The following is a 13,879-nucleotide window of genomic DNA, read 5'->3' as shown; positions in this document are numbered from 1 at the left end:
TAACACTGTTAGCGTGAAAATGTACCTTGGGGGTGTCAAAAATAACCCTGCACGGGTGAGTGTGTGTCAAAAAGGGCTTGCGATGTGTCGATTTCACTCACGACCGAGACCTTGTCGTTTCTCCTTTAGTTGGATTGGCGTGCGTTGTTTCTTCTCTCCACAGGAGAGCGATGCGTCGATCCAGTCAGCACTCTTGGGTCCGGGCAGGCCTTGTGTCGTTTTTACACGCCCAGCAGTGTTTGCATCAGAAATTCAGCCGCATGATGATCTGAAAATCATGCAGCGCGGGTCGTGATCTCACCAGCCTCCGTCAGTGATGCTGTGCGTCGTTTCTCCAGCCCCTAGTGTCGATCTTCGGGTCGCGTTGCAGGCGAGTGTCAATTTTCAGCCGTGGAGCCGGCGGCAAGTAGATTTTACAGCCGCAGATCGGAGTCACGTCAATCTTTTACCCCCACAGTGGTCTGTGCATGGATTTCTCACTCTTGGGGTGCCAGCTTCTCCTTTCAGGGTCCCAGGAACTGATTGGGCACCACCTGGCAGGGTAGGAGTCTCTCCAGGGACTCCAGGTGCTGGCAGAGAGAAGTCTTTGCTGTCCCTGAGACTTCAAACAACAGGAGTCAAGCTCTAAATCAAGCCCTTGGAGATCATCACAAGATGGAAGGCACACAAAGTCCAGTCTATGCCCTCTTACTCTGGCAGAAGCAGCAACTGCAGGATAGCTCCACAAAGCACAGTCACAGGCAGGGCAGCTCCTCTTCCTCAGCTCTTCAGCTCTGACCCAGACAGGGAATCCACAAACAGGCAGAGTCACAGAAAGGGTTTAAGCAAGAAAATGCTCACTTTATAAAAGTGGCATTTTCAAACACACAGGCGGCCAAGTTGAAACTGCCGGGTGGCTGCCAATGCGGCTGCACTCCCGCGGGGTCTATTTTGAGATCCCCGCTGGGCCGGGGATCTCGACCGCAACACGGTAGCTGGCTCCAAATGGAGCTGGCGGTGTTGCGGCTGTGCGACGGGTGCAGTTGCACCCATCGCGCTTTTCACTGTCTGCTATGCAGACAGTGAAAAGCTCCATGGGGCTGTGGCAGGGGGCACCTGCACTGCCCATGCCAGTGGCATGGGCAGTGCAGGGGCCCCCTGGGGCCCTGCGACTCCCCTTTCTACCAGCCTTTTCATGGCAGTTCATACCGCCATGAAAAGGCTGGCGGGAGGGGGACTCGTAATCCCCTGGGGGATTACAACCATCGGGACAAAAGTGGCGGGAAACCGCCAGTCCCAGTGGTGCGACCGCAGCACTTCCACCGTGGTCGTAATGCCCAAGTTTGTACGCCAGCCTGTTGGCAGTACAAACTCCAAAACAGCCCTGGCTGTCTTTGAAGGCCAGGGTTGTAATGAGGGCCACAGTTTTAAAATCAAATTTACTAAAATATGTATTGTTAAATTGCGAGCTCAGAGACCCCAAACTCTACATGTCTATCCGCTTCCAAAGGGAACCTACACTTTAATCAAAGGTAGCCCCCATGTTAACCTATGAGAGGGACAGGCCTTGCAACAGTGAAAAATGAATTTAGCATTATTTCACTGTCAGGACATATAAAACACATTACTATATGTCCTACCTTACCCACACATTGCACCTTGCCCTTGGGGCTACCTAGGGCCTACCTTAGGGGTGCCTTACATGTAAGAAAAGGGAAGGCTTTGGCCTGGCAAGTGGTTACACTTGCCGAGTCGAAGTTACAGTTTAAAACTGCACACACAGACACTGCAGTGGCAGGTCTGAGACATGATTACAGAGCTACTTATGTGGGTGGCACAACCAGTGCTGCAGGCCCACTAGTCGCATTTGATTTACAGGCCCTGGGCACCTCTAGTGCACTTTACTAGGGACTTACTAGTAAATCAAATATGCCAATCATGGATAAACCAATTACATAAGCATTTTGTATAGGAGCACTTGCACTTTAGCACTGATTAGCAATGGTAAGGTGCCCAGAGTAACAAAATCAGCAAAAACAAAGTCCAGCACACACCAACAACCTGGGAAACGGAGGCAAAAAGTTAAGGGAGACCACGCCAAGGATGAAAAGTCTAATAACGCTCATGTTCTACTTCTGTATTATTTTGGGTCAACCCTTTCCACCCTTTGCTGCTGCGTTTGTCCATTTTCTTATTATCCACCTCTTTTGAGTTTGAAATTTTACCTACTTCCCCCTCATTGTTACTCTTCAGAGCTGCCTTTGCACATATTTTATACATTTCAGCTTTCTTTATGATAGCTACTGTTTCATTTAAAAAGGAATCGCCACACACTCACAATTTTTCCTGAATCCCCACATTATTAGAATACATCACTTGTCGGTTCCTTATAAGATCATTGTGTAATGGTCCAAATTTACAAGTGACTGCAAGTTTCTTTAATGCTGAAACATAATCCTACACAGTCTCAGTCATAGATTGCTTCCTCTACAAAAAAGTATATCTGTCAATTGCAGGGGCGGCTCCTCCATTAGGACGGAGGAGCATTGATTCCCTGGCCAGCAGCGGCAGCTGCAAAACCTTTACCAGAAAACAATAATAAACTGAGTTTAGTATTGTTTTCTGGTAAATGGGTGGGGACACAGGGCTGGCAAGCAGTGAGGAGGGAGTGCACAGCACTCCACCTCACTGTGCATGTATGTTTGGCCGGCTGTCTCGGGCTGACCAAACACACATGCGCAGTAGGCTCTCTCCAGCCCAGCAACACAGTTGCCAGGCTGGAGAGAGCATGCACAGGCTCCCAGTCTGCATGAGAGCACCCTTTTGCTGCCAGCCAACCCTGATGCTGCTCGAAGCAGCGTTAGGATTGGCCACATGGCAGGTTGGGAACCTGTCATTCAGCAGAGGAGCGGATGGAGCAGTGCAGCACTGACGATTGAGGTGTGTTTTTTAAAAAAATTAATTACATGTTTATTCCTCCCTTCCTCCCCGTGCGCCACCCTGCCCCTTCTGTGCTCTATGACTGGTCAATTGCTGTACAAAATGTAGAGGCGTAGAGCTTATCTAAATCTTCTTTGAAAATATCTTCACTTCCCATAGGCCCTAATTTTGTCTTCATTTGACTGCACACATGTAACCCTTCCAGCCCCAAACTATGTAAAAGGATTTTCTTTTTAATTTGAAAGTGTAAATTCTTCATCATTCTCCTCCACCAGTGCTGATACATAGTTTAAGAAATACTCCTTACGGTCAGGCCAATTTAATAAAGGATCACTTGGTCGTTGAAGAAATGACACTAGTGGCATGAGCCTACAATTTTGTGAACTCAAGACGAAGAACAGATGAAACGAATAAGGAAAAATGCTCATACTCTAATATATTATCCAATAACTTTCTTCTATTTATACTTGAATATGACAGAGGTTATGGCACTGACCTATTTAAACTTTAGAATAATACTGAGTATATTTATTTCTCTTTTTTTTCTTAGTAAGGTGTGTGTGTCACCGTGATGCACTCCAATACTGTTTAGCACACCTACTTATATAAAATACTATAATCACCGGATCAGCACGACCCCCCCCCCCTTCAAAGGCTGGCACTAGGTATAAATATTGGACCCTCAGAAGACTATCACCTCAGTACACACCTGGACCTGTGGAAGATTTTAGAACAACTGTCTGCACCTCCAGAGGACTGCCCTTCTGCTACCAGAGGACAGCCCTGCTGCTTGAAGGCCTGCCTTGCTGTTTGAAGGGGAACTGGGTCATCTCCCTGAACTAAGGACCACCAGACGTGACTCCAAGAGCTAGTTGGCTGAACTAATGGTGAGCTAAAGGGACATAACAAGCTCTAGATACCTTGAACACTGCACCTGGCTTCTTCTGGATTGTGGATCTTAACCCCCCAAGTGGTGCCCTTCAGGTCACGGACCCTTGAAAGTAGTGGTAATAGTGCTGCTCCTGCCTAACCCTAAAACATGGGACTTAGCAAAGTTTTCACCAAAAGTGCCCTGAGAACATACAAAAGACTGGGACCTACCTACCTGCCAGCCAATCCATCCAAGATGCATCACTGGTCAGCCTGACTTCTCAGTAGGTCCTCCTGTATTCTTCTCCACAGCAGCAAATCCTGTTTAGCGGGACCTCTCGGTGAAGGTATCTGGCCTCATGGAGTCCTCATTGGCTACAGTCTGCATCTTCGTTCCACTGGAGATTTGCGACTTCCAAAAAAGTGATTACGTCGGAAGGTAAAAATCTTCACTTTGACTCTATGCAGTGGCTACCCAACAACGATACCACCTCCTCAGACACTGCCTGCTGCCTTGTACTGCTGAACTCTACCTTCTCAGGAATCTTTCTTTAACATTTCTTCTAAGTGCAAATCTAAGCCCACATACATTTTGCAGAGAAATATTATCTTTATGTTCCTTGCAACATTCATAAAAAGTTTCTTTTTATATCACACAGGAGAAATGGGAGGGTGTCACAGAGATTATTTGCAGTCTAGTTAGTGAGCTGCAGTCACCACCCCCAAATATTAGATGTAACATTTAACAACTTTAGAATTTTTGACGAGTGCGTCTGCGCACTGTCAGTGACCTGACCAAAGGCGGCATGAAAGAGATGAAATTGGATCATAAATTTAAGGCTGTTCCAAACAGGAGGCCCCAAAAAACGTTCGATCGAGCATCCTAAATCCTTAAAATGTCCCTGTTGAAGAAACAGTCATAACACATTCATACATTTCATTGTGTGTGTCAGGGCGCGGGGGGGGGGGAGAGAGTGGGGGTGTACGTTTGGTGACCTTTGTCCCTTGCAACTCATAAACGCTCCCAACGTGCAGGTTGCAATTTGCAATCCCGATTACAAGTTGCAGTGTTACTTTTCTACCCTCAGTTAGCGGGACATTGCATTTGCAAAACTAGCCGATTGTTGGCTCTGCAAATGCTCTATGCTGCTCCGATAATTATTGACAGCTATTTTTTTTCTGAAATGACAATTGGACAAATGCCTATTTACCACATGACACTACAATTGTCGTGTCCGTCATACATGACCAATAACTGCCCAACTTTTCTGGTATTTTCGAAAAAGGAGACGAACAAATAGCCGGCAAATTGCATTCAACTAACATGCCTGGAAAGCACCTGACACTGCTGGATTTTAAGCAGGAAATAGCCTGTCAGGTAAGGGTCACATCAGTCACTGCTGACTTCAGATATTTTGATAACATGCTTAGAATGAGTGCCAGTGCTGTTTTTACAACTCGATGTACCACTTTTTCTGGCGCGACTAAGACTGCTACTGCTATTTATTTCACAGAAAGAATAACAATGTCTGGAGACCAGTTAAATTGTAAGATATTTTTTACAATAATATTGTGCACTCTTAGCTGAAATGTTTAGCTTTTAAGGCGGGCCTTAGGTACAAATGGGCTTAGTATGCCTGGGGCACGCCAAGATAACTGTGTCTGTGTAGTTACATGCATGAGCTTAGTGGATTTACGTGTCTCCACCTATCCATAAACAGTTTTTGCTGGTATAAAATACACTAGTTTACGGTTAGAATTTCGGGGCTTTTACCACACCCTTGTTTGAATGTTTCGCATAGTCAATTTTCACACTTTCGCCAGATTTCTAAATCCATTTTTCCATTTAGGTCCTCAGATGGGACATTTTTAGTCCTACATATTTTGTGACTTAAGTCCCCTTTGTCAGGTTTTGCCTACTTGGTTGTACTCGGAGAATATGGTGCCTTTATTGAAAGATGTGAGAACCAGAGAAAATCCAGAAATCAAAAACTTCTCAACCAAGTTTTTAATGCGAAATTAACGTAGCAAACAGAGGAAAAATGATTTGATTTATTATTCCAGTAATCTTTAGTTGTAACGCTTCCCAGCGTTATCGGCTCTAGTGAAAGTTTCCGCCATGGTCATCTGTCGAAACAGCATCTGCTGCAGTGCTGGCAGGATGGCTCATTGAGCTAAAAGCTCACTTGTGACATACACAGCTTGATAAATTCTGGCTTCAAATTGGTTAGTAGTGGCACTTTCTGTCCTGCTCTTAGAAACGTCAGATGTACAACATTAGTACTCTTTAAAAACAGTGGCGGCCGGTAGCTTTAGGAGGGAGGGTGGCGGGCAGAAGCACACACACACACATGCACGCACATCCATGAACAACACTCATAACATTCAAACATGCACACACGCACCAAACATTTATTTTAAAAGTTCACACACCTATTCTTTCACACACACACGCACATCCATTAACAACACTCATAACATTCAAACATGGACGCATGCACCATTCATTTGAAAACATCACACACACTCTCATTCTTTCACACACGCATGCACATCCATTAACACTCATAGCATTCAAACATGCATGCAGCAAATATTCATTTAAAAAATCTCACACACTCATTCTTTTACACACACACGCGCATGCACACACATCCATTAACAACACTCATAACATTCAAACATGCACACACGTACCAAACATTCATTTTAAAACATCACACGCACACACTTACCTTGTTGGGTGTGTTGAGGGTTGGGACTGCTGCCTGACCTTAGGTCAGTCAATGAGGGAAGGCAGCAGTTCCAGCCTCGTCACAGAGTGGGATGGGGTCAGTGAGACTGCTGACCCCACCCCACCCCACTCTGTGACGAGGTGTCACTGATTGACACTCGTCCTGGGCGCTTCAGGGTTTAAACCTGAAGCGCCCAGGTCGAAGTCAGTGGGTGACGCTTTCCTCATCACCCAGGGGAGGGCCTTGAGGCACCTTTGCTGAGCTGAGGAGGTCACGCCCATAGGAGCTGTGACCTCCTGAGCCCAGCAAAGTTCAGGCCAGGCAACCAGGAGTCTGCGCAAATCGCCCATGTCTCACTCCTGGCTGTCTGAGCTGAAAATGAAGAGTGTCTGTCAGGCTGATCTTTGTTCAGCCTGACAGACACTCTTCATGAGGGGCAAAAGGTGGGGGGGCGTGGCCCCTCCGCCCTAAAGGACGGGCCGCGCCTGTTTAAAAGCATGTTCTTATTAGAACCATGTGCTAGAATCCTGCACATACATATCCAATCCATTGCTGTACTAACTCTTCTTTCATGTATCCCATGTATGTTTCGCAGTCAGTTCAGACCATGTAAATGGGTACTTTATTTACAAACTTAATCCTAGAGATCAGTGTAGATTACTTTATTTGTTTTGTTGGTGATCTCATAAGTGATCGACAATTGAACTGGATCATCCCAGAGTTCATCTTGTGATGGAGAGTATATATTAATAACGAGAAGAATTCTGTGTAAGATATTGATTCTGATGTAGGCAGAGCGATACCGCAGGCGTGCCTCACCCGCATTACGCAACTTGTGCACAACCTTTGCAGTACATGCAGAAAAAAATGGTCTGGTCTGGTGACTGTTTTATCAAACTCTCAGGGCAGTGCAAGACTCATGTCAAATGTGTTGTGAATGTGTTTTAGTGCTGCAGTGACACTATGTTCCCCTAGAATATGGAAACTTAGTTTACAAGGCTTTCACAGTTAAGTTTAAGGGGGGGTACTATGTACATTTGTGAGGCAGTTGTAGACATACAGTGGGGGCCCCTGAACGCAGTAGCTGCCGCCTTGTGAAGGATTTAGCCCGGCTACTGTGCCTTACATACTGGATCAGTATGACTACTAGCCCTATCGCAAGGCAAGTATTCATCTTGTTCCATTGTTAGACCTGACTCCCTTGGCGTGATATTCCCTGAGACGTTTTTGCCTTACTTCCCTGATTTTACCGAAGTTGTTTTTGTTGGCCTTCACTCCTGATAACCAGAAGTAAAATTGTTGTGCTTTCTCCCTAAAACATGGTAAAATTGACCTACACCTCATTGGCTCATTTACTTTACTTATATGTCTGTATTAAATGGTACCCAGGGCCTGTAAATTAAATGCTACTAGTTGCTGCAACACCTATTGTGCCGCCCACTGAAGTTGCACAAAAGAGCATATCTCAGGCCTGACACTGGAGCCTGTAGTGCAGTTTTAATTGCCATTTTGACCTGTCAAAATAAACCTTTTGCCAGCCCTAAACCTTCCTTTTAATACTTACAAGTCACCCCTGAGGTAGGCCCTACCAGCTCATAGGGCAGAGTGCATAGTGTTGGGTACTTAATTTATACATGTCCTGACATTGAAAAATTCCTAAAGTAATTTTTCACTGTGGTAGGCTATATCTCCCATTAACCACCACTGTGTTAACTTATTACACTTAATAAATGATAACTTCAGTTTGGGAACAGATAGAGAAATACTTCTTTCACTCAAATTAATTGTAATGGTAAAACTGGATTTTAAGTTACTGTTCTTAAAATGCCACTTTTAGAAAGTTGGCATTTTTCTACTTTAATCAAATGTGCATTTCTTCTAGTGTCCATGGTCACATGGCTGTGAATGGTTCTCCTGTGGTTTGTTGTGTATTCCTCCCACACATGGGGACAAAAAGAACTTCATTTGTGATAAAGCCGGCAATGTAGTGTTATGGGACGCTACTAAGTACCAACAAGAAGTCAAGAGACAATTGTTAAATCCAGCATGTTACGAGAGGTCTACAGTATTAGCTTACCGACATTCTATAAGCAGATGTCATGATTTGCTTTTTGATGGGGTCAGCAGAGGTTTACTTTCTGATGATGAGTACAAGTTCCTACTAGTACAGAAACCAGTGGCACCTTGTTTTTATCTACTACCCAAGATTCATAAGGACATTGAGAACCCCCCGGGCCGCCCTATAGTATCAGCTAGAGGCAGTCTTTTGGAGAATGTTTCTATTTATTTAGATTATTTCTTGAGTCCGTATGTATTGAATCTGAACTCATATTGCAGAGATACTACAGATTTTCTAACAAAAATACAGGACATTCCTTGGCAAACGAACTACATCATGGTAACTATAGATGTAGTATCATTGTACACTTGTATCCCACATGAGAAAGGAATTCAGGCGTGTCGACATTTTTTTAGGGATAAACCAATCAGACTATTGGAACACTCTGAACTACTTCTGAATATGTTAAAATTTTGTTTGGAAAATAATTTCTTTATCTATGAGGATCAATGGTATCGACAAACAACTGGGACTGCGATGGGAAGTTGCTTCGCTCCCAGTTATGCCTGTTTGTTTATGGGATGGTGGGAAACACAATGGGTGATGGCAGATGAAAAGAGGGAATGGTTCCAACATATCATATTTTGGACACAATATATCGATGATATATTTATGATATGGGAAGGTCCAGAAGCAGTATTATATGATTTTCTGAACTCATTACCAAACAGGGACCTAAACTTACAATTTTCATTCAAAGTACACAAACAGGTGATGGAATTTTTAGATATAGAGGTTTGTGTAAAAGAAGGTACATTACACACAAAACTGTTCAGGAAAAGTACATCAGGGAACAGCATATTACATGCAACAAGCCACCACCCTCCGAATGTAAAATGGAGCATACCTTACGGGGAATTATTAAGAGCTAAGAGAAACTGTAGCACCCACAAAGTTTTGAGGAAGAGCGACTTATAATGACACAGAGATTTAGATCTAGAGGTTACCCATATAGAGTAGTAAAGAAGGCATGCAAAAAGACAGCTGAAGTTCAAAGGGCGGAACTATTGGTTCCCAAAAAGAGAAGAGAAGACACTAACACCCCGAGATTTGTGACAGTTTTCAATGTATATTCTTCAGAAGTTAAAAAGATCCTTATAAAATATTGGCATCTTATCAAGGCTGACAGAACAATTGGGCAGCTAGTTAGTCGTACTCCGTTGATAACGTATAAAAGAAGTAGCTCTTTAAGGGATATTCTGGTACATAGCTACACAAAGAAAAATAGAGAAACTTTCTTAGATAAATATCAAGGTTTTTATAAGTGTGCCAAGTGCAAAGCATGTAAATACAGTTCAAATCAGAAGCAATATGAGTTACCTACGGGCAGTCGAGTGAATATTAAAAAGTATATTAATTGCAATTCAGATCTTGCCGTCTATGTAATAGAATGTCCATGTGGATTACAATATGTCAGCAGCACAATCTTTCCTCTGAAAAAACGTATTCTTGAGCACTGGAGAGCAATATCTAATAAGGATGCCACGTATCCAGTAGCGCAACACTGTAATCTTGAGCATGAGGGGAAAGTTGAGAAAATTAGATTTTTTGGTATAGACAGGGTCCTTGCCACTCCGAGAGGAGGGGACAGAGAAAAACAATTAAGGAGATTGGAGTCTGAATACATCATTCAGTTAAACAGTGGTTTTCCCTGGGGATTGAATAAGGATGAGGAACTTTTTGTTCATATTGGTTGATATAATGATACAAAGGCAGGGTCTGATAATATTGGTTCAGGTTATTGATTATTTTTTGTTGAGAATATTAATTGTGATGATTTATTGTGTTACAAAGAGTGGCTCACCCAACAATATTATTTCTGATGACACTTGTTATTGAAAATGGGAAGAAAAGATAAAATGGACATTTGAAATGAAAAGAAAATGTAAGCGAACAAATTTCTATGTATATATATATATAAACATACAGGGAGTGCAGAATTATTAGGCAAGTTGTATTTTTGAGGATTAATTTTATTATTGAACAACAACCATGTTCTCAATGAACCCAAAAAACTCATTAATATCAAAGCTGAATATTTTTGGAAGTAGTTTTTAGTTTGTTTTTAGTTTTAGCTATGTTAGGGGGATATCTGTGTGTGCAGGTGACTATTACTGTGCATAATTATTAGGCAACTTAACAAAAAAAAATATATACCCATTTCAATTATTTATTATTACCAGTGAAACCAATATAACATCTCAACATTCACAAATATACATTTCTGACATTCAAAAACAAAACAAAAACAAATCAGTGACCAATATAGCCACCTTTCTTTGCAAGGACACTCAAAAGCCTGCCATCCATGGATTCTGTCAGTGTTTTGATCTGTTCACCATCAACATTGCGTGCAGCAGCAACCACAGCCTCCCAGACACTGTTCAGAGAGGTGTACTGTTTTCCCTCCTTGTAAATCTCACATTTGATGATGGACCACAGGTTCTCAATGGGGTTCAGATCAGGTGAACAAGGAGGCCATGTCATTAGATTTCCTTCTTTTATACCCTTTCTTGCCAGCCACGCTGTGGAGTACTTGGACGCGTGTGATGGAGCATTGTCCTGCATGAAAATCATGTTTTTCTTGAAGGATGCAGACTTCTTCCTGTACCACTGCTTGAAGAAGGTGTCTTCCAGGAACTGGCAGTAGGACTGGGAGTTGAGCTTGACTCCATCCTCAACCCGAAAAGGCCCCACAAGCTCATCTTTGATGATACCAGCCCAAACCAGTACTCCACCTCCACCTTGCTGGCGTCTGAGTCGGACTGGAGCTCTCTGCCCTTTACCAATCCAGCCACGGGCCCATCCATCTGGCCCATCAAGACTCACTCTAATTTCATCAGTCCATAAAACCTTAGAAAAATCAGTCTTGAGATATTTCTTGGCCCAGTCTTGACGTTTCAGCTTGTGTGTCTTGTTCAGTGGTGGTCGTCTTTCAGCCTTTCTGACCTTGGCCATGTCTCTGAGTATTGCACACCTTGTGCTTTTGGGCACTCCAGTGATGTTGCAGCTCTGAAATATGGCCAAACTGGTGGCAAGTGGCATCGTGGCAGCTGCACGCTTGACTTTTCTCAGTTCATGGGCAGTTATTTTGCGCCTTGGTTTTTCCACACGCTTCTTGCGACCCTGTTGACTATTTTGAATGAAACGCTTGATTGTTCGATTATCACGCTTCAGAAGCTTTGCAATTTTAAGAGTGTTGCATCCCTCTGCAAGATATCTCACTATTTTTGACTTTTCTGAGCCTGTCAAGTCCTTCTTTTGACCCATTTTGCCAAAGGAAAGGAAGTTGCCTAATAATTATGCACACCTGATATAGGGTGTTGATGTCATTAGACCACACCCCTTCTCATTACAGAGATGCACATCACCTAATATGCTTAATTGGTAGTAGGCTTTCGAGCCTATACAGCTTGGAGTAAGACAACATGCATAAAGAGGATGATGTGGTCAAAATACTCATTTGCCTAATAATTCTGCACTCCCTGTATATTTAAAAAAAAATAAAAAAAAATGGGAATTTTCTTCTTCTATGTCTATGGATGAGGGTATATATAGTTAGTCAATGGGCGGGCCACATTTCTTCTGTTATATATGTATTACAAGAGGGGCCAAGGAAGAAGACCGTGAAGGTTGAAACGCGTTGCCCTATGTTTCTGCTTTATGGCCCTATGTTTCTGCTTTATGGATTTTTGTAATAAATGAAGACCATTGTTTTTGCAAGGAGTGCCAGATTTTGATTTATATACATTTTTTGGAGTGGATATATATATATATATATATATATTTATATATATATATATATAAATATATATATATATATATATATATATATATATATATATATATATATATATATATTCACTGAAAAAAATAAAGGTTACAGGCACGTTATACTTAGGAAATGGAATTGAAAAAGCATAGAAATTCACTTAAAAAAAACAAAGGTTACAGGGATGTTGTAATTACGCTCCCATTTTAAACATACAAAACCATAGAAACTCACCTGTTAGAGTTATTTCAAGTAACTATAACTCGTGCCCTAGGTAACTATAACTCGCGCCCCCGCCGTGCACAGTTTTTTCATCAAAAACTTTACTGCAAATATTTCCTTGATATTATCAATTATGTTATTAAAGATGTCATGGGTGCTGTAATTTGTGGGGTAATTAGCCGTGCATGGCGAGGGCTTTGGCATTGAGCCTAAAGGCATTGTCGGTTTACGACAGTGCCTATCACTATGTTAAAATTCACTTCGCTTCCAAAGCCTCTCCACTATTAGGCGTCACCGCCCACCACTGATAACTGCTGAAGTTCAGAGGTTTTTAAAATTTTAAATGTTATGTTCAAACTGACATTTTCACCTCACTGTAATGCCACTTGTTGTATATAATGTATCAAGTGCCTCTCTGCGGGTGAGTATTGTGGGGGCTAGCTCAGTGGTAACGTGTTAGGGTATTTATGTTTGTGATTCTGTGCTCTCTAAACATCTTGCAAGACCAATTAGTAGCCTCCTGACAGCAATACGAACACATATATTATTCCTAATAAATACAAATATATTGTTCCTATTAAATTAGTTTTCGCAGAAATCTACTTGCTTGATCATCCTCCTATGATTGCTTGGGCTAGAGCTTTGCTTTCTATCTATCTGTATAACCTCTTTGTAGAGCAGAGATTGGTTGGAGCCTTCATTGATTCTAGAACAAGAGTACATATTTTGTGTTTTTCTGTTTGCTAAATTGTTAAGCCAGGAGTACCATTTTATCATGTTTTTTTTTAATTATCTGGTAGGTTGAGAGTTCTTTTGCACACAAGATGCTATTATCTTACTTTTTGGTGACCCTTGTAATCATAAAGCTTTTTCTTTCAGAACTCTTTCCCAGGAAACTTGCATCTAGTTCTGGTTCTACGTCCTACTGGTTTCTTTCAGCGCACCTTCACAGATATAGGCTTTCGGTTTAGCCAAGAAGATTTCATCCTCAAACTACCAGTAAGACATAATTAAATATTTATTCTTTACCTTTTCTTTCAGTAGTCAGATTTTTACAACACTATGCCATATTAAATGTTCAATGCATCCTATTAGTAGTAATATGTAGAATTTATGAAGTTAAAGTAACTTTCTGTCAGTTTGGACCATGTATATTGACAGGTGAACTAGAAACCTATGACTAATTACATCTATATTGCAATGGGGTAACTAATCACTAACAACATGTTGTCTCTCATACAT

The 13,879-nt window shown here is 42.2% G+C and overlaps 1 protein-coding gene across 3 annotated transcripts in view; it reads left to right on the top strand.

Annotated features, from left to right (window-relative positions):
* Nucleotides 1-13,879, top strand: part of MCF2 (MCF.2 cell line derived transforming sequence) — a 795,890-nt gene that overhangs the window by 384,802 nt on the left and 397,209 nt on the right. For all 3 annotated transcript variants that reach the window (XM_069212449.1, XM_069212451.1, XM_069212450.1), the window contains one exon: nucleotides 13,517-13,636. In XM_069212449.1, the coding sequence (XP_069068550.1) occupies nucleotides 13,517-13,636 (120 nt within the window). The remainder of the gene's footprint in view (nucleotides 1-13,516; nucleotides 13,637-13,879) is intronic.

This window comes from Pleurodeles waltl, chromosome 2_1 (genome assembly GCF_031143425.1).
Source record: "Pleurodeles waltl isolate 20211129_DDA chromosome 2_1, aPleWal1.hap1.20221129, whole genome shotgun sequence".
In the NCBI taxonomy this organism is placed as follows: Eukaryota; Metazoa; Chordata; class Amphibia; order Caudata; family Salamandridae; genus Pleurodeles; species Pleurodeles waltl.
This window is presented reverse-complemented; position numbering and strand designations above follow the sequence as displayed.